The 21,083-nt window shown below is 48.0% G+C and overlaps 1 protein-coding gene across 1 annotated transcript; it reads left to right on the forward strand.

Moving 5' to 3' along the window:
- Positions 1-5,008: 5,008 nt before the first annotated feature.
- LOC147984179 (uncharacterized) lies at positions 5,009-9,366 on the forward strand. Its single transcript, XM_087540997.1, has 3 exons — positions 5,009-5,897; positions 7,130-8,042; positions 8,430-9,366. Exons 1-3 carry the CDS (start codon positions 5,009-5,011, stop codon positions 9,364-9,366), a joined length of 2,739 nt encoding a protein of 912 aa, XP_087397123.1.
- The last annotated feature ends 11,717 nt before the right edge of the window (positions 9,367-21,083 follow it).

The following is a 21,083-nucleotide window of genomic DNA, read 5'->3' on the forward strand; positions in this document are numbered from 1 at the left end:
GCCTCAATCGCCAGCGCCCGCGATCGCGCGCGATGCGCCCCTGCATCCTGATCGCCAGCGCTCCGTCCCCTTCAATCGCGTGCAGATGACGCGTGATCCATCCATTGGAGTCTTACGGCGGGACTTATACGTATTCTGCGTCGCTGCCTTCCGATGGAACCCATCTGCGTGCTGCGCCGCCGGGCTCCGGTCCACCTGGTACCCAGGTCCAAGTGCCATACAGCGGCCCCTATCCGCCGCCGTATGTCGCGCCATCGCCGCCGCCGTACACTGTGCTGGTGTCGTATGCCTCGTACTTCGTGGGGCCCTACGAGGCGCCGTATGGCGCGCCCTACGCTGCTCCTGTGCAGTACGTCGCGCCGCTGCAGCCCTACGGCGTACCTCCTCCGGCATCTCACGGTCATCACCAACTCTACCGTGCGTCTCCGTCGGCCGATGCGCTGACTCCGTACAGTGCTCCTTCGACGTACGACTCCTAGCTCTCCGCACCGGTGGCTGAACCAGGACCGTTCCACTTCGCTCATCTGGTGACGGTGAAGCTCTCTGCTGACAACTACCTCCTGTGGCGCGCTCAGGTGTTGCCGCTGATGCGTAGTCACTATCTCACTACTAGGAAAAGGGCTATAGATGAAATTGACACTAATGGCGCACCAGAGAAGTGGTGCGCCACTACTATATACTAATGGCGCACCATGTGGTGATGCGCAGTGTGGAAGACACTAATGGCGCACCAGGCACAAGGTGCGCCACAAGTAACAATTTTTTTCATTTTTACAGACATACTAATGGCGAATCCGGGCAAAGTGCGCCATTAGTAGTTCTAACTAGTAATGGCGCACCAGCCATAGAGTGCGCCAATACTGTATTTTTTATTCTGTTTTTTGCAAAACTACTAATGGCGCACCGTTGCAAAGTGCGCCATTACTAGTTTAAACTAGTAATGGCGCACTCTGCCATGGTGCACCATTAGTATAAATCTCGATTCCACCCGCACCCTCCCCCGCTAGCTCCACCGCCGCCGACGACCCACCGCACCCTTCCCCGCTCCACCGCCGCCGACGAGCACCCCCCGCACCCTCCCCCGCTCTGGTCAAATTATGTATGCAAGAACAAACCTTTAAACAATTACTAACATTCATAACAAAAATTATTTATAACATCACCACAAATAAATCTTAACTTGGTTTACCCACTAAACTAGTTTCAATCATTCTATAAATCAGGCATAATAACTAACAAATATTTATCAGAATACAAATACATAATAATTATTTAAATGCATGGATTACTGTTTCATATTCATATTCATTTATTAAAAAATAATAATAATAAAATATACTAATGGCGCACTGGCCTGGTGGTGCGCCATTGCTATCTAAAAAAAGATTTCTAATGGCGCACCGGCGATGGGTGCGCCATTGCTATCTAAAAAACGATTTCTAATGGCGCACCGATGGGTGGTGCGCCATTAGTAAGCTTCCCCCTATAGCTAAGTCCTCCCTCTCCCTCGCCAGATCCATTCGTCCCTCTCTCCCTCGCCAGACCCACGACGCCGCCGCCCCGACCCCCGCCGGACTCCACCCCCGCTGCCCCCGCGACCCCGCGCCCCCACCCCAGCCGCCCCCGCACCCCACCCCCGCCGGACTCCACCCCCGCCGCCCCCGCACCCCCGCGCCCCTACCCCCACCGCCCCGCTGCCCCCGCGCCCCCGCCTCCCCCCCACCCCCACCGGACTCCACCCCCGCCGCCCCCACCCCCGCCGCCCCGACCCTCAACGTCTTCGCCTTCCTCCTCGCCGTCGGCGCCGAGCAGCGACGCAGCACCGTACGCCCCCCGACCCTCCTCCTCCCCTTCCCCCTCCTCCTCCCCCCTTGCCCCCCGCCTGCGCCGGGGCAGACGGCCCCTTCTCTGTCTCGCAGGGCAAGGTCTCCGGCGCCTCTACGACACCGACGCCTCACCGTCGATCCGCGTCACCTCGTCAACCCCGGCCCCGCACGAGCTCGCCATCGTCTTCCTCTCGGTGAGCTGCACCGGTTCCCCTCCCCCCCCCTTCTGTTAACTGAACATTGTAAGGTTTAGGTTCTGTTAACTGAAAAAGTTTAGATTCAGAAACATTGTTGGACTAATAGGAAGTTTGTTGAACAGAGCAATCTACACCTGTAATTTCTACTGTTATGCCTTTGTTACTCCAGTCAAAATTTTCCTGTCGAAATTTTCAGTCAAGCACAAATGATCATGTAACTTGAGACCATGCCCTGTGGCATTATAATGTTTGATGCCTGCATCAACACTTCTCTGTACTACATGCGGTCGTTATAGTTGAGGGTCAAAAGTAGGGGTTAGCTTTAACATGATTAGCTAGTGCTTTCATCACAGAACACATTCTTTGAAAAGGGGATATTCTGAAGTCGATGCTTTCTCGGGATGGGAATAATAGTATGAAATACACCTGATGGAAACCTTTCTTGATTGTGATCTCTGCACATGTTTAATGTATATGCTGTTGTGCGGCTGTTATGTGTGTCTATGTCGGTGAGCTTGTGTTATGCACTTCTGTGTTTGACAAGTAATGACTTGCAAAGATGATGATCATCTTGCTAGTTTGCTGGGTTTTGTCTCCGACCATTGTGTCGTGATGAATTTGCAGGTACCCTGAGAGGCCCTTGAGTTTGCCGGAATGTCGATTAACTTCCGTTCCGGCAAATTCGGGTACTCCATATGTCCTATTTTCAGCAAAGGTCATGCTGAAATTTTCCGTGAATTTTAGCATGACTTCGCTAAAAATAGGACATATGGGGTACTTGCAACTAATGCATGGGCCGGGATATCTTAGTACTTAATTAAGTAGGATCAACTGCCCCTTTATTCTTGCTGCATTAAACCATAGGTTTTAGGGTGCCTCAGTGTCGATAAGAACCTAAATGATGAAAGCTTAGGCTTTTAGGGTGCCTCGGCGTCGACAAACCCTGAATGATAAAACCTTGGCTTTTAGGGTGCCTCGGTGTCGATAAGAACCTAAATGATGAAAGCTTAGGCTTTTAGGGTGCCTCGGCATCGACAAACCCTAAATGATAAAAGCTTAGCTTTTAGGATGCCTCGGTGTCGACAAACCCTAAATGATGTAGTTTTGAATTATGAACGTAGGATATGTCGTCATCGGACGATGAAAGTCTGCCGGGGGAGTGCGACTCGTGCCACGACGATCGAGGTCTGTGCGACATGCCTCACCTGGACGATGATCAGCGCTTCAGCATTAAGCTCGAGGAGACCTTCGAAGTTGAAACGGTACACAACGACGACAAGTGTTATTTTCATAATTAAGCATGACTTCAACTATTTCAACGTGTAATTTTCATCTTTTACAATTCGAGTATAGCTTATCCCATGCCATGCAAGACGCTATGTCTTGGAGAGGATGGATTTTGAAGACCATGAAATTTCTGAAACAAAGAAAATTCACCTAAGGACTCATCATGATGTGGACTTTGAAGTAAATCTATATAATTCTGAGCGTAACCCATTTTGGTTGCAAAAATTGGGAAGCATTTTGCAAGATGTATGGTTTTGATGAGGGTATGCTTATCACCATGGATCTTGGTAATCCTGACATCAACCAAGACAATATGGACATTTGGGTCCTTGTTGATATGCCTCCAGTTCTACCGCTATGTGAGTTTCTCAAACATAGTTATTAGCTAATTTATATTGTTTATTTCAAAATAGTTGATAGCTTATTTCCATTGACAGCTTATTTTTATTGTTCAAAGAATATGCAGGAGATGGTAGACAAAACCCACTACACCGATGGCTCCGAATTAACAACTTACAAGGAGAAAAATCATCTGGTCGGATTTTGTACTGACATTGAGAATTACAATATCCACAATCAAACTCCTCAACATTATGGTAAATACGTGCCACTAGTGCATGTGTTCAACTACGGTAACTACCATGAAGATACCCTGGTAAGATTTTACTATTACGACATCCGTGCATCTTTTGCATACTTCTAAAACTAGTACATCATTGCTAACTATGAAGTTATTACTATGTTTTTCAACAGATAATCCCAGAGAATTGTGTGCCTCATTTGATGTATAAGAAAGGTAGTCTTAATGTTTTGAACATACAACCAAGTCATCCTACGAATCTCAACTGTCCATACGAGATTTCTAAAAGAAGTGGAGACATGAAAATCAAAGGATGGAAAAAATGTATGGACAGTCGTAAGGAGATTCTTGGAAGCAAAAGGAAGCGAAGCGCAAGAATTGGAGACAGGATGTTCTCCATTCTCCATAATGGAGTCTATATTGTTTTATGCTATTTTAGCTTAAATAGGGTATTTAGGTCCTGCCTAATACTGATGATCATGTGCTAAGAACAATTAAGTAGGGTTGGTTCGATGACTATCAAGATGATGATCGTATGACTTGTTATTAATAACGAGTAGAAGTTGTATGATGATGATTAGTAGGACTTGTTAGGATTAGTATTACTTCCGACAAACTCGCTACTCGCGGTCTCGAGACTTGTAATGTTCTATCCTTGTTCGGTCTTTTGAATTCGGAGACTAATATGATGAATTGTATTCGGAGACTAATCTTCTATTGTATTCGATGAATCTGCTCTTGTTGTGGGGTGCTGTCTATATTCTGTCCAATAATATATTTTGTAACTTGTGCAAAATTTAGAAAAGTAAAAAAAAACCTAATATTCATACTAATGGCGCATCACCCAACAGTGCGCCATTAGTATGCCAGATACTAATGGCGCACTGCGTGGTGCGCCATTAGTATACCAGATACTAATGGCGCACCGGTGGTGCGCCATTAGTAAGAAATACTAGTGGCGTGATACTAATGGCGCACCAGTAGTGCGCCATTAGTAGGCAAAACTGGTGCGCCATTAGTAGCCCTTTTCCTAGTAGTGTCTCGAGGGGTATGTCGACAGTACGCTGCCGTGTCCCCCGGCCACTGTTCCGGTGCCCTCGGCCACTGGTGGCTCCGTCATGGTGCCCAACCCTGCTCATCGTCGGTGGATTGCTCAGGATCAGGCTATTCTGGGTGTTATTCAGTCCTCGCTCACTCCTTCCGTGGCTGGCATGGTGGTCTTTGCCACGACGTCGAGGGATGCATGGGCTACCCTCGATACTAGCTTCTCCTCGCAGTCGCTGGCCAGTTCTTCTGGCATTCGTAATCAACTATGTGAGGTCAAGAAAAATGTTCTCTCCATTACGGCCTTCTTCAACAAGGTCAAAAGCTTGGCTGACGCACTGTCCTCAATTGGGAAGCCCCTCCGTGACGAGGAGTTTACTTCATTTATTCTCAATGGCCTTGATGAGGACTATGACTCTCTTGTTGAAAACGTCAACGGATGTGACACGACGATGCCGCCTCGTGACCTCTACGCCCGCCTCCTCAGCACGGAGCAGCGGCTCGCCGCTCGCCGCTCAGTTGGAGTCTACACGGAGGGCCCATCTGCGAACACTGCTCTCCGCACCGGTGGCCGTGGTGCTAAGCAGAAACCGCCTCCGTCCTCGGGCAACCAGCCTCGTCCGCCCGCTTCAGCTCCTCCAATGGCCGGCCGCAAGCGGCTCCACTGCGAGGCGTGTGGCGGTGGGGTGGAGTGTCAGCTTTGCGGCATTGAGGGACACTTGGCGTCTCGGTGCCATCGTCGGTTTAAACGTGACTTCCTTGGCATTGGGAATAATGGGAAGGGCAACGAGAAGCAAGCCGCTCTCGCCACACATGACCCTGGGTTCACTCCTTCATATTATGTGGATCCTGCCTGGTACATGGACACAGGCGCAACAGATCACCTGACGAGCCAGCTTGACAAGTTGGCTACTCGCCAGCCCTACACCGGTCATGATCAGGTCCGCACTGCCAATGGATCAGGTATGCCCATCTCACATGTTGGTCAGGCATCTCTTCTTTCGCGTACCACTAAAACTTTGCGTCTCCTTGATGTCCTTCGTGTTCCTTCAGTCACACGTAATTTACTCTCGGTTCCTAAATTGACTTATGACAACAATGTGTTTGTTGAGTCCATTTCATTTTTTGTTAAGGACCGGGACACGAGGGCCGTTCTTCTTAGTGGTCGAGCTCGCGATGGCTTATATGCGCTTGATGTACCACGAGCTCTTGATGTGCCACGAGTATCTCAAGTTTTCAGTGGTGTTCGGGTGTCGTCGTCACAGTGGCATTCTCGCCTTGGTCATCCTGCCACTCCCATTGTGCGCCATGTGCTGCATCGTCATCGTCTTCCAGTTGCGTCTAGTAATAAGGAGTTTCTAGTGTGTGATGCTTGTCAACAAGGCAAGAGTCATCAGTTGCTTTTTTCTGTATCGAGTCTGTTGTTAAGGCTCCTCTCGAACTTGTGTTTTCGGATGTGTGGGGCTATGCCCAAACTTCTGTTAGTGGTCACAACTATTATGTCAGTTTCATCGATGCTTTCAGTCGCTTTACTTGGATTTATCTCATTAAGCGCAAATCTGATGTGTTTCATGTCTTTATGCAATTTCAAGCACATGTTGAGCGGTTGCTTAAGCACAAAATCATTCATGTCCAGTCTGACTGGGGGGTGAATACCGTAATCTTAACACCTTCTTTCAGAAGCTTGGCATCTCTCACCATGTGTCCTATCCTCATACACATCAGCAGAACGGTGCAGCTGAGCGCAAGCACCGTCATATAGTTGAAACTAGTCTAACACTTCTTGCACATGCCTCTGTCCCGTTTCGGTTCTGGAGTGATGCTTTTGTTACTGCTTGTTTTTTGATAAATAGGATTCCCGCACGACTTCTTCACATGAAGTCTCCTCAAGAAGTGTTGCTCCATGAAACTCCAGACTACTCCTTCCTTAAAGTGTTCGGTTGTGCGTGTTGGCCGCATCACCGCCCATACAATAAGCATAAACTTGAGTATCGATCCAAAAAAATGTGTATTCCTTGGGTACAGTCCTCTCCACAAAGGTTACAAGTGTCTCCACCTTCCAACAAATCGTGTTTACATTTCTCGTGATGTTGTGTTCGATGAGACTGTCTTCCCTTTTTCCACGCTCACATCTCCCACTGATACTCCCGTCACCGAGTTACACTCTTTTCCAGTTTTGCCTGATCAATTTGTAGATGCTGCATATTCTCCTCTGTTGTTGCCTAACCATGGTGCAGGGACTGGACGAGGTGCTCGACTTGAGCTTCTTGATGATGATGCTAATGCGGCCTCGACTGTGCCAGTTGTCGCCGCGCCGGCTGACCCCGTTGATACGCCGGCCGCCTCCCCCGACACTGATCATACATGCATGCCTCATGCATGTGGCCTCGATGGGGCGCCCACGTCACCTGGTCTAGCGGCCTTGCAGTCTCCTAGGCTGACGACCCCCGTAGCGACGGACACTGCGACGGACCCCGCGACGCCCACATCGCCTGGGCTGGCGTCTGCGCGGTCGCCCGGGTCGGCTGACCCCGCAGCCCTGTCACTTGGGTCAGCGGCCTCGTCGGCTGGTGCCTCGGGTTCGTCCTCGTTGCCTGGCCCGTCATCACCAACCATGCCCAGCCTGTCTTCGCCAACTACTCCAGGCTCGGGTACGATAGTGACTACCTCACCGGCTGTGATCATTGACTCGCCTGACAGCGTGTCTTCTTCGTCTCTGTTGGACAGTGGCTCCCGTGTGGTGGCTGCTCCACCGCCGCCTCAGTCGGCCGTCTTGCGTCCTCATACTCGCAGCAAGAGTGGCATCTTCCAACCGAAGAAGCGCACTGACGGTACTGTCGCATGGCTTGCGGCCTATGTTGCTCATGCTGAAGCCGATCCTACAACTGAACCACGACATTTGCAGGCAGCGCTTGGCATTCCTCATTGGCGTGCTGCTATGGAGCAGGAGATCCATGCTCTCCAAAGAAACAACACTTGGCATTTGGTTCCACCTCCATCTGGTGTCAATATCATTGATTCTAAATGGGTTTTCAAGGTGAAGAAACATGCTGATGGCTCCATTGAGAGGTACAAGCCACGCCTGGTTGCCAAGGGATTCAAACAACGGTATGGCATTGATTATGAAGACACATTCAGTCCTGTTATTAAACCAACTACGATTCGTGTTCTTCTTTCCTTGGCTGTTACTCGAGGATGGTCGCTTCGACAACTTGACGTTCATAATGCCTTTCTTCACGGAGTTCTGGAAGAAGAGGTTTACATGCGTCAGCCACTAGGTTTTGTTGATCCTGCTCGGCCACATCACTTATGTCGCCTTGTCAAGGCTCTCTATGGTCTAAAGCAGGCCCCTCGTGCGTGGCATGCACGTCTTGGCACTGCTCTTCGTGCGCATGGGTTTGTGCCCTCTACAGCAGACACATCTCTATTTATTCTTCAGCGACCTGAGGTGACTATGTAAATTCTGGTCTATGTTGATGATATCATACTTGTCAGTTCATCCGCTGCTGCTACGGATCGACTTGTGTCCTCTCTTGGTGCTGAATTTGCTGTTAAGGATCTTGGGAGACTGCATTATTTTTTGGGTCTGGAGGTGCTTCGTTCTGATGGTGGCTTGACTCTTACTCAAAAGAAGTACTCTCAGGATCTCCTACGCCGTGCTGGTATGTTGCAGTGTAAGGCTGCTATGACTCCCACGTCTGTCACAGACAAACTGACAGCTTTTGATGGTGACTTGCTCTCTCCTGCGGATGCCACTGAATACCGCAGCATTGTTGGTGGGCTGCAGTACTTGCTCATTACTCGTCCAGACATATCATTTGCTGTTAATCGTGTGTGCCAGTACCTTCATGCACCACGTGACTCTCACTGGTCGGCCGTTAAGCGCATCTTGCGCTATGTCCGTCACACTGGTTCATATGGCCTTCATCTTCAGCCTGCATCTTCTGGCTTGATCTCAGCATTTTCTGATGCCGATTGGGCTGGTAGTCTTGATGATCGGCGATCCACAGGGGGACATGCTATGTTCTTTGGACCTAACTTGATCGCCTGGCAAGCTCGCAAGCAAGCTACAGTGTCTCGGAGTAGTACTGAAGCTGAGTACAAAGCAGTTGCTAATGCCACAGCTGAGATCATGTGGGTGCAGTCTTTGCTTCGGGAGTTGAGGGTCTCTCCGACTCAGCCGCCTGTCCTGTGGTGTGATAACATTGGTGCCACATATCTTTCATCCAATCCAGTATTTCATGCCCGAACGAAGCACATCGAAGTTGACTATCACTTTGTGAGGGAACGTGTTGCTCAGAAGCTTCTTCAGATCAAGTTTGTTTCTTCTAAGGATCAACTTGCTGATATCTTCACTAAACCCTTGCCCTTACCTTCTTTTGAGGGTTGTCGACGCAATCTTAACCTTTTGAGTGTTTTAGGACATAGTTAAGATTGAGGAAAGATGTTAGACTAAGTATATAGCATATATACGTGTTATAACATAACCTGTATTTATACGGTTCCCTCTTATAAATATATGACAGCCGTACCCACCAAGGATATCGAGTATTGTTTCAAACCCTAGTTTGTCTAACAAACAGCAAGCTTCATCTTCACTTATCAACTTTGATGTGTAGTTGCAGCTTGATCACGGCTACTTATAGCACGACGTAATGTAACTGACATCTAGTTTGAGAAGAAAATGGACGTGAGTAAGGAGCACGAGGTTGCAACTTGCAACGGAGCAGTGGCACTTTGTTATGTTGTGGGTTGGAGAAGACCCCAATTATTGGCATGCACTTTTTTTTAGAAACTATTGGCATGCACTTAGTTCGGACAAAAAGGTTTTAAACATATTTCCGACAAAAGGTAATCTTGGAATATGCTATTTAACGTTTAAGTTTTTTTTAAACATGGTATAATCAAAGTCGCTCACATACACAAGCATACACACACCTCTGTAACGCTACGCATAAGTCGGCCACTCCAGCTGAGTAACTGATTTAATGGGCTGGCCCATCTAGCTCCACCACTCTATTCTGATTTTGTGATCTTGCAGCTGTTTTTATTTATTTTTCTAAATTTTATTAAAAAAAGTGATACTATTGATTTTTAAATTCTTAAACAAAATTTCAAAAATATCCAGTTTTATGTATTTACAATTTTTGAAATTTGCACTTTTTAGAAGAATCACAAATATTTTTCAAATCTGTGAACTTTTCAGAAATTGGTAAACATTTTTTAATTATGAGAATTTTCAAATTCATGAATATTTCTCAGTTTTTGAAATAAAAAGAATAGGCAAAAGTTTCAAATTTCTGAATATTTTTTCAAATTCATAATTTTTTTCCTAAACTTATGAATATTTTAAAAATTTGTGAACTACTTGCAAACTTGCGAACATTTGTTGATTTCCCCATTTTTCAGATTTTTAGAAAAAATGATTTTTTTCGTAAACCAGCAGAGCGACAATAGCTGGCATGGGGAGCATGCGTGAGAAGTGACCGAGCTGCCGCGAGCGAGCGAGACGAGGCAAGGAAACACCAATTTTGGGTCGCGGTACAGTACACTCGCGTTGCAAGGAAACATGCAAGCCATGAGATGATGCCATGTGGCGGCAATTCGACGGGCGCCACAAGAATCTGAGGGTTAGGTTGTGGCATTAATGGTTGAGCACCCGTCGCCAGTAGTGTGTGGGAGGACGGACTGCTTCAAACGCATGGCGCGAAGAGGAAGAAGTTAAAACTTCCCTCCCGAGCTTACAATTGGATTTGGAGCCAGCTGTAAATGAGCCCTCATCACTAGCTACACTCCCTCCCGAGCGGACAATATGGAGGCTGCGAGACCACATATTGACACTCTAAAAATTATGTCGATGATGGGGTGGATGACGACTCTTCTATAGTGGTTGTTAGCCTCCTGCCTCCATATTAGAGGTTATTATTCAGTTCGGAGGTTTTCGGCGACTGAGACAGGATCTACTGGGATCGATGGCAGTTTGACAACTTCTAAATATCGATGGATCGGTTTTTATTTTCTTTTTTCTGCCTACGGGTCTGGATTCATTATAAAAGTTTGCCAGAAGTATAAACTTCCCAAACATAATAAAATTACATTGAGATAATTTCAGCTATGTCTTAAAACGGTACAATAGTTGCAGTGTGTTCGAGGTGGTTTGGAGCTCCAACGTCTCGGTTCCGGTGACTAGTGGCCTCATGTACACCTATCCTTTGCACGTGACAAATGTCTTGTCTATACTTTCTGCTTGCTGGCAGAGTCAGCGCTCCTGGAGCGAGAGGGTAGAGGGTCCTCACATCCGACAATTTGATGGTGATGGTGTGACAAAGTCCGGTGGTTTATTTGAGGTGGTGTGTGTTTGCTTTTCAACAGTGGCCTTGACTATGTCTTGCGCTGGTCCGGCCTCCCCGTGTTTCTTCTTAATGGCTTATCGAAAGCGTCTAATAGTTGCACTCATCGTGCTTCTTAGCATGCTCGGTTTGTTTTTGTTGTGTCTTTGTTTGATGAGTCTGTATGTGTATGTCTTCAGTACTCTATATTGTTAGATTGTGTGACTTATTTATAAAACAGTGCGAAAGCCTCTTTAAAAATCATAAACTCTAAGTTTGGCCATAGTGGCAGTAAGGCAAGTTTGTTTGTGTGGCAAGTAATGAATGGGGAGAGAGGTGTTTGTAGTGACATAAGATATTACCGTAACATCACACAATCCAAGGTAAAATGAATCTACAACCTAATAAATGCAACTATATATCATACTAATTCTATGACACTAGTCTAAGCTACTCCCCACTATGAGTAGCCTAACCAGCACACTAGAGTATCTTCAGTCGAGCTCCCCAAACCCACCCTATGCGCTCGAGCGAATGGCCCGTTCACTGAATGGTCACAAAATCCCGACCCAGATGGGCTCCTCATACCAGCCCTATATGCGCGAGCTAATGAGCACCCCTCATATCCAGCTCAAATCTGGGGCACATATGAGGAGGCCCGGACACGCCCGGGCGCATCTGTGACGTTGGATCCGACAGGCATGACCAACCATAATTTGCACCAAATTGATCAAGTCCACCAAATCCGTCGCCCTTCATATGCCATTGTCTACCATTTCCCGCTCCCTAGCCGTCGCCGTCTTCTACCCTTGCTCCTCCATCCGCGCTGCCACCCTACCAACCACCCTAGATGTCGTTGTCGAGTACCCCGTCCCCCACCTCTTCCCAGGATATTAACTCTGCGTCGTCCATGGGGTTCCCATCCGTGGCGTTGAGCTGCAGGCCAGAGAACATCCGCCGGAGGGAGCGGTGACGAAAGCAGCGCAAGAGGGAAGCGGCGGGGTAGGGAGTTCCGGACAAGGATGTTGTGGACCTTGAGGAGGATATGTAAGCTCCACTGCACTTGGTCGCCTCACGCCCGTCCATCCAGTCGTCAATAATGAAGTCACCATCTGCCCTGCCCGACGTCCGATTGGAGGATTCCAGATAGATTTGTTGGGGAACGTAGCAGAATTTTAAAATTTTCTACGCATCACCAAGATCAATCTATGGAGTCATCTAGCAACGAGGGAGACAGGAGTGCATCTACATACCCTTGTAGATCGCGCGCGGAAGCGTTCAAGAGAACGGGGTTGATGGAGTCGTACTCGACGTGATCCAAATCACCGATGACCTAGCGCCGAACGGACGGCACCTCCGTGTTCAACACACGTACGGTTGGGAAGACGTCCCCTCCAACTTGATCCAGCAAGGGGAAAGGAGAGGTTGATGAAGATCCAGCAGCACGACGGCGTGGTGGTGAAAGCAACGGTGATCTCGGCAGGGCTTCGCCAAGCACAGGGAGACGGAGGAGTGTCATGGGAGGGAGAGGGAGAGGCCAGGGGCTAGGGTGCGGCTGCCCTCCCTCCCCCCCCCCCACTATATATAGGGTCCCTAGGGGGGGCACCGGCCCTAGGAGATCCAATCTCCTAGGGGGGCGGCGGCCAAGGGGGTGGCTTGCCCCCCAAGGTGTGGCGCCCCCACTCCTAGGGTTTCCAACCCTAGGCGCAGGGGGAGGCCCAAGGGGGGCGCACCAGCCCACTAGGGGCTGGTTCCCCTACCACTTCAGCCCATGGGGCCCTCCGGGATAGGTGGCCCCACCCGGTGGACCCCCGGGACCCTTCCGGTGCTCCCAGTACAATACCGATTACCCCCGAAACTTTCCTGATGGCCGGAACTTGACTTCCTATATATAAATATTCACCTCCGGACCATTCCGGAACTCCTCGTGACGTCCGGGATCTCATCCGGGACTCCGAACAACTTTCGGGTTACCGTATACTAATATCTCAACAACCCTAGCGTCACCGAACCTTAAGTGTGTAGACCCTACGGGTTCAGGAGACGCGCAGACATGACCGAGACGACTCTCATGTCAATAACCAACAGCGGGATCTGGATACCCATGTTGGCTCCCACATGCTCCTCTATGATCTCATCAGATGAACCACGATGTCGAGGATTCAATCAATCCATATACAATTCCCTTTGTCAATCGGTACGTTACTTGCCCGAGACTCGATCGTCGGTATCCCAATACCTCGTTCAATCTCGTTACCGGCAAGTCACTTTACTCGTACCGTAATGCATGATCCCGTGATCAACCACTTGGTCACATTGAGCTCATTATGATGATGCATTACCGAGTGGGCCCAGAGATACCTCTCCGTCATACGGAGTGACAAATCCCAGTCTCGATTCGTGCCAACCCAACAGACACTTTCGGAGATACCTGTAGTGTACCTTTATAGTCACCCAGTTACGTTGTGACGTTTGGCACACCCAACGCACTCCTACGGTATCCGAGAGTTGCATAATCTCATGGTCTAAGGAAATGATACTTGACATTCAGAAAAGCTACAGCAAACGAACTACACGATCTTTGAGCTATGCTTAGGATTGGGTCTTGTCCATCACATCATTCTCCTAATGATGTGATCCCGTTATCAATGACATCCAATGTCCATAGTCAGGAAACCATGACTATCTTTTGATCAACGAGCTAGTCAACTAGAGGCTCACTAGGGACGTGTTGTGGTCTATGTATTCACACATGTATTACGATTTCCGGATAACACAATTATAGCATGAACAATAGACAATTATCATGAACAAAGAAATATAATAATAACCATTTTATTATTGCCTCTAGGGCATATTTCCAACAGTCTCCCACTTGCACTAGAGTCAATAGTCTAGTTACATTGTGATGAATCGAACACCCATGCAGTTCTGGTGTTGATCTTGTTTTGCTCTAGGGAGAGGTTTAGTCAATGGATCTGCCACATTCAAGTCCGTATGTACTTTACAAATCTCTATGTCTCCATTTTGAACACTTTCACGAATGGAGTTGAAGCGACGCTTGATGTGCCTGGTCTTCCTGTGAAACCTGGGCTCCTTGGCAAGGGCAATAGCTCCAGTGTTGTCACAGAAGAGAGTCATCGGGCCCGACGCATTGGGTATGACTCCTAGGTCGGTAATGAACTCCTTCACCCAGATTGCCTCTTGTGCTACCTCCGAGGCTGCCATGTACTCCGCTTCACATATAGATCCCGCCACAACACTTTGCTTGCAACTGCACCAGCTTACTGCCCCACCATTCAAAATATACACGTATCCGGTTTGTGACTTAGAGTCATCGAGATCTGTGTCGAAGCTAGTATCGACGTAACCTTTTACGGCGAGCTCTTCGTCACCTCCATAAACGAGAAACATATCCTTAGTCCTTTTCAGGTATTTCAGGATATTCTTGACCGTTGTCCAGTGTTCCATGCCGGGATTAGTTTGGTACCTTCCTACCAAACTTACGGCAAGGTTTACATCAGGTCTCGTACACAACATAGCATACATGATAGACCCTATGGCCGAGGCATAGGGGACGACACTCATCTTTTCTCTATCTTCTGCCGTGGTCGAGCATTGAGCTGTGCTCAATCTCGTACCTTGCAATACAGGCAAGAACCCCTTCTTTGACCGATCCATTTTGAACTTCTTCAATATCTTGTCAAGGTACGTACTCTGTGAAAGACCAATGAGGCGTCTCGATCTATCTCTATAGATCTTGATGCCTAATATATAAGCAGCTTCTCCAAGGTCCTTCATTGAAAAACACTTGTTCAAGTAGGCCTTTATGCTTTCCAAGAATTCTATATCATTTCCCATCAACAGTATGTCATCCACATACAATATGAGAAATGCTACAGAGCTCCCACTCACTTTCTTGTAAATGCAGGCTTCTCCATAAGTCTGCGTAAACCCAAACGCTTTGATCATCTCATCAAAACAAACGTTCCAACTCCGAGATACTTGCACCAGCCCATAAATCGAGCGTTGGAGCTTGCACACCTTGTCAGCATTCTTAGGATCGACAAAACCTTCCGGCTGCATCATATACAATTCTTCCTTAAGGAAACCATTAAGGAATGCCGTTTTAACGTCCATTTGCCATATCTCATAATCATAGAATGCGGCAATTGCTAACATGATTCGGACGGACTTCAGCTTCGCTACGGGTGAGAAAGTCTCATCGTAGTCAACCCCTTGAACTTGTCGATAACCCTTAGCGACAAGCCGAGCTTTATAGATGGTTACGTTACCATCCACGTTTGTCTTCTTCTTAAAGATCCATTTATTTTCTATGGCTCGCCGATCAACGGGCAAGTCAGTCAAAGTCCATACTTTGTTTTCATACATGGATCCTATCTCAGATTTCATGGCTTCCAGCCATTTGTCGGAATCCGGGCCCGCCATCGCTTCTTCATAGTTCGAAGGTTCACTGTTGTCTAACAACATGATTTCCAAGACAGGGTTGCCGTACCACTCTGGTGCGGAACGTGTCCTCGTGGACCTACGAAGTTCAGTAGCAACTTGATCTGAAGTTTCATGATCATCATCATCAACTTCCTCTCTAGTCGGTGCAGGCACCTCAGGAACATTTTCTTGAGCTGCGCCGCTTGCCGGTTCAAGAGGTAATACTTCATCAAGTTCTACTTTCCTCCCACTTATTTCTTTCGAGAGAAACTCTTTCTCTAGAAAGGACCCATTCTTGGCAACAAAGATCTTGCCTTCGGATCTGAGGTAGAAGGTATACCCAATAGTTTCTTTAGGGTATCCTATGAAGACGCATTTTTCCAATTTAGGTTCGAGCTTTTCAGGTTGAAGTTTCTTGACATAAGCATCACATCCCCAAACTTTTAGAAACGACAGCTTGGGTTTCTTCCCAAACCATAATTCATACGGTGTCGTCTCAACGGATTTCGATGGAGCCCTATTTAAAGTGAATGCGGCAGTCTCTAAAGCATAGCCCCAAAATGACAGCGGTAAATCGGTAAGAGACATCATAGATCGCACCATATCCAATAGAGTGCGATTACGACGTTCGGACACACCATTACGCTGAGGTGTTCCAGGCGGCATGAGTTGTGAAACTATTCCACATTTCCTTAAGTGTGTGCCAAATTCGTGACTCAAGTATTCTCCCCCACGATCTGATCGCAAGAACTTGATTTTTTTTGTCACGTTGATTCTCAACCTCACTCTGAAATTCCTTGAACTTTTCAAAGGTCTCAGGCTTGTGTTTCATTAAGTAGACATACCCATATCTACTCAAGTCATCAGTGAGGGCGAGAACATAACGATAGCCACCGCGAGCCTCAACACTCATTGGACCGCACACATCAGTATGTATAATTTCCAATAAGTTGGTTGCTCGCTCCATCGTTCCTGAGAACGGAGTCTTGGTCATTTTACCCATGGGCATGGTTCGCACGTGTCAAATGATTCGTAATCAAGAGACTCCAAAAGTCCATCTGCATGGAGCTTCTTCATGTGTTTGACACCTATGTGACCAAGGCGGCAGTGCAACAAGTATGTGGGACTATCATTATCAACTTTACATCTTTTGGTATTCACACTATGAATATGTGTAACATTACGCTCGAGATTCATTAAGAATAAACCATTCACCAATGGAGCATGACCGTAAAACATATCTCTCATATAAATAGAACAACCATTATTCTCGGATTTAAATGAGTAGCCATCTCGAATTAAACGAGATCCTGATACAATGTTCATGCTCAAAGCTGGCACTAAATAACAATTATTGAGGTTTAAAACTAATCCCGTAGGTAAATGTAGAGGTAGCGTGCCGACGGCGATCACATCGACCTTGGAACCATTCCCGACGCGCATCGTCACCTCGTCCTTCGCCAGTCTCTGTTTATTCCGCAGCTCCTGCTTTGAGTTACAAATGTGAGCAACCGCACCGGTATCAAATACCCAGGAGCTACTACGAGTACTGGTAAGGTACACATCAATTACATGTATATCACATATACCTTTAGTGTTGCCGGCCTTCTTGTCCGCTAAGTATTTGGGGCAGTTCCGCTTCCAGTGACCACTTCCCTTGCAATAAAAACACTCAGTCTCAGGCTTGGGTCCATTCTTTGGCTTTTTCCCGGCAGCTTGCTTACCGGGCGCGGCAACCCCCTTGCCGTCCTTCTTGAAGTTCTTCTTACCCTTGCCTTTCTTGAACTTAGTGGTTTTATTCACCATCAACACTTGATGTTCCTTTTTGATTTCCACCTCTGCTGATTTCAGCATTGAATATACCTCAGGAATGATCTTTTCCATCCCCTGCATATTGAAGTTCATCACAAAGCTCTTGTAGCTCGGTGGAAGCGACTGAAGGATTCTGTCAATGACCGCGTCATCCGGGAGATTAACTCCCAGCTGAGTCAAGCGGTTATGCAACCCAGACATTTTGAGTATGTGCTCACTGACAGAACTATTTTCCTCCATCTTACAGCTGAAGAACTTGTCGGAGACTTCATATCTCTCGACCCGGGCATGAGCTTGGAAAACCATTTTCAGCTCTTCGAACATCTCAGATGCTCCGTGTCTCTCAAAACGCTTTTGGAGCCCCGGTTCTAAGCTGTAAAGCATGCCGCACTGAACGAGGGAGTAATCATCAGCACGTGACTGCCAAGCGTTCATAACGTCTTGGTTCTCTGGGATGGGTGCGTCACCTAGCGGTGCTTCTAGGACATAATCTTTCTTGGCAGCTATGAGAATGATCCTCAGGTTCCGGACCCAGTCCGTATAGTTGTTGCCATCATCTTTCAGCTTGGTTTTCTCTAGGAACGCGTTGAAGTTGAGGACAATGTGGGCCATTTGATCTACAAGACATATTGTAAAGATTTTAGACTAAGTTCATGATAATTAAGTTCATCTAATCACATTACTCAATGAACTCCCACTCAGATAGACATCCCTCTAGTTATCTAAGTGAAACATGATCCGAGTTAACTAGGCCGTGTCCGATCATCACGTGAGACGGACTAGCCAACATCGGTGAACATCTTCATGTTGATCGTATGTTCTATACGACTCATGGTCGACCTTTCGGTCTTCCGTGTTCCGAGGCCATGTCTGTACATGCTAGGCTCGTCAAGTCAACCTAAGTGTATTGCGTGTGTAAATCTGGCTTACACCCGTTGTATTCAAACGTTAGAATCTATCACACCCGATCATCACGTGGTGCTTCGAAACAACGATCCTTCGCAACGGTGCATAGTTAGGGGGAACACCTTCTTGAAATTATTACGAGGGATCATCTTATTTAAGCTACCGTCGTTCTAAGCAAATAAGATGTAAAACATGATAAACATCACATGCAATCAAATAGTGACATGATATGGCCAATGTGTGACGCCCGGATAATTAAGCTACAGTGAACCTCCGCTAATGATGCCACGTCACCTCAGTTACTGCTACTAATCCCTCGTTAGTTCAAAAACCGGTTCAAAATTCAAATTCCAAATATGGCATACAATAAAAGTTTTCAAACATCGAAACAAAAATGTTCGGGGTGAACCAATTATTGCATAGATAATTTTGGTGGAGAAACCAAACCTTGATAAAATGTTTAAGGGCTCTAAAATAATTAAAACAGTAGTGAAAACAATTAAACAAATGCCTATTGAATTTTATAAAAATAATAAACTATTTTATTATGGGTCAAGATTTAATCTAACAGTAGATTGTTTATAAATACAAATTTAGCTACTAGTTATAATTTTTATAAATCTAAAAATAAAAGAAACTAGAAATAAAACAGTACAAGAAAATAAATAAAAGATAAGATAAAAACAGAAAACAAAATAAAAAAAAGGAGAACAACCCCCCCTCCCTCGCTGGGCTTCGGCCCAGCCGGCCACCAGGCTGCCTGGCCGGCCCAACCGGCCACCCACGCCCCTGGCCTACTAGGCCTCCCACCCGAAACCCTAACCCCATTGCCCACTCACTCCCCCGATTCTCCTCACTCTTCCTCTCGCGCCGCCGCACACCGAGGACAGAGGCGAGTCGCCTCAGACCCGAGCCCAACCACCCCCACGATCTCCCCACTCTCACGCGTGATTCCCACTCCCCCCCGCGAGATCTGGATCGGGGGCGCCCCGATCCCGTCGTCGCCCCTCGCTGTGCCGCCCGCGTCGCCCTCCGCCTCCACGACCGCGCCCGCCGCCGTTTGCTGCTCCGGCAGGCCTGTGCTGGCCTCGCCCATAACGGCCTAGCGTGCTGCCGCTCCCGGGTCCATCCCGTCGAGCACGCGCGCCGGCCCGGCTTCGCCCCCGCCTCTCGACGCCGTGGCCGGCACCGTCACCCCGCCGCCCTTGCTGCCTCGCCGGACCACCTCGCCGGAGCTTCCTCGCCGGATTCGTCAAGCCCCTCCTCGCCGGACTGCCACTTCCACGACGCTCTTCCCCGTCCTCCTCCTCAACCCCGCTGCCTCGTCCCCTACGCTCCCTCGGTGAGGCCCCCGGCCTCCTCTTCTCTCCCCGTCACCGTCGTCCGTTCCGTCGCATCGACGGGATCGCCGAACGGCACCACGGTCACTGCACCGCACCGCCTCCCCCTCCTTGCGCTCGCTCGCGCGCCCATGGTCGCGCGCTCGCGCCGACTGCAGCTACTGCTGCACTTCCCCGTCCCCCTGTTTGCCGCGTTCCCTCGCTGCGGCTCCCCTCGCTGCCGACCCGCGCCCACCCAGGCCACCCCAGGCCACCGACCTCCCTCTTCTTCGGTGCTCTGCCGTGGTCGCCGGCGCCCCAGTTGGGTTGCCCCTGCCGGTCGCGCCCGCAGCGCCCATACAGGCTGCGCCTGCGCCCGTGAGCCCCCCCCCCCCACACACACACACCCGCTATGGCTCCCTGTGCCAATGACATGTGGGGCCTTGCCTCCAAAACGTTTAAAAAAAGAATTAAAAAATAAAAATAAAAATATAATTAATTAATTAATAATTAAATTAATTAAGTAAGTAATTAATTAAGTTAATTAATCATGTTTAATTAATCTAGTTAACTAGTCAGTTTATTTAAACCCTAATTAGATTAAACAGTCAATGACGATCGGGACCCACATGTCAGTTGACCAGTCAACGCCCCTGTTGACTCCTGACGTCGTGCTGACGTCAGCATGCACTGTTCTGGATAATGTTGAATTTAAATATTTAAATAAATGCTAAAAATGATTTTAATCTTTTAAAATTAATATAAAATAAACCGTATCTCGGATGAAAATACTTTGTACATGAAAGTTGCTCAGAACGACGAGACGAATTCGGATACGCAGCCCGTTCGTCCGCCACGCATCCCTAGCATAGCGAACACGCAACTTTCCCCCTCCGGTTCATCTGTCCGAAAACGCGAAACACCGGGAATACTTTCCCGGATGTTTCCCCCTTCACCGGTACCCCCTCGTACCGCGTTAGGGCACACCTAGCATCACGTTTTGTCATGTCATGCATCATTATGCATCTGTTTGCATTATATTTATTATTTCTTCCCCCTCTTCTCTCGCTAGACACCGAGACCGACGCCGCTGCTACCCAGTACGACTACGGTGTTGACGACCCCTCCCTCTTGCCAGAGCAACCAGGCAAGCCCCCCCCTTGATCACCAGATATCGCCTACTCTCCTCTATACTGCTTGCATTAGAGTAGTGTAGCATGTTACTGCTTTCCGTTATTCCTATCCTGATGCATAGCATGTCCTTGCTACTACTGTTGTTACCATTACCTGATATCCTACTGCTTAGTATAGGATGCTAGTGTTCCATCAGTGGC

Source organism: Triticum urartu, chromosome 2A (genome assembly GCF_056163025.1).
Source record: "Triticum urartu cultivar PI428250 chromosome 2A, HENAU_Tu73, whole genome shotgun sequence".
Taxonomy (NCBI): domain Eukaryota; kingdom Viridiplantae; phylum Streptophyta; class Magnoliopsida; order Poales; family Poaceae; genus Triticum; species Triticum urartu.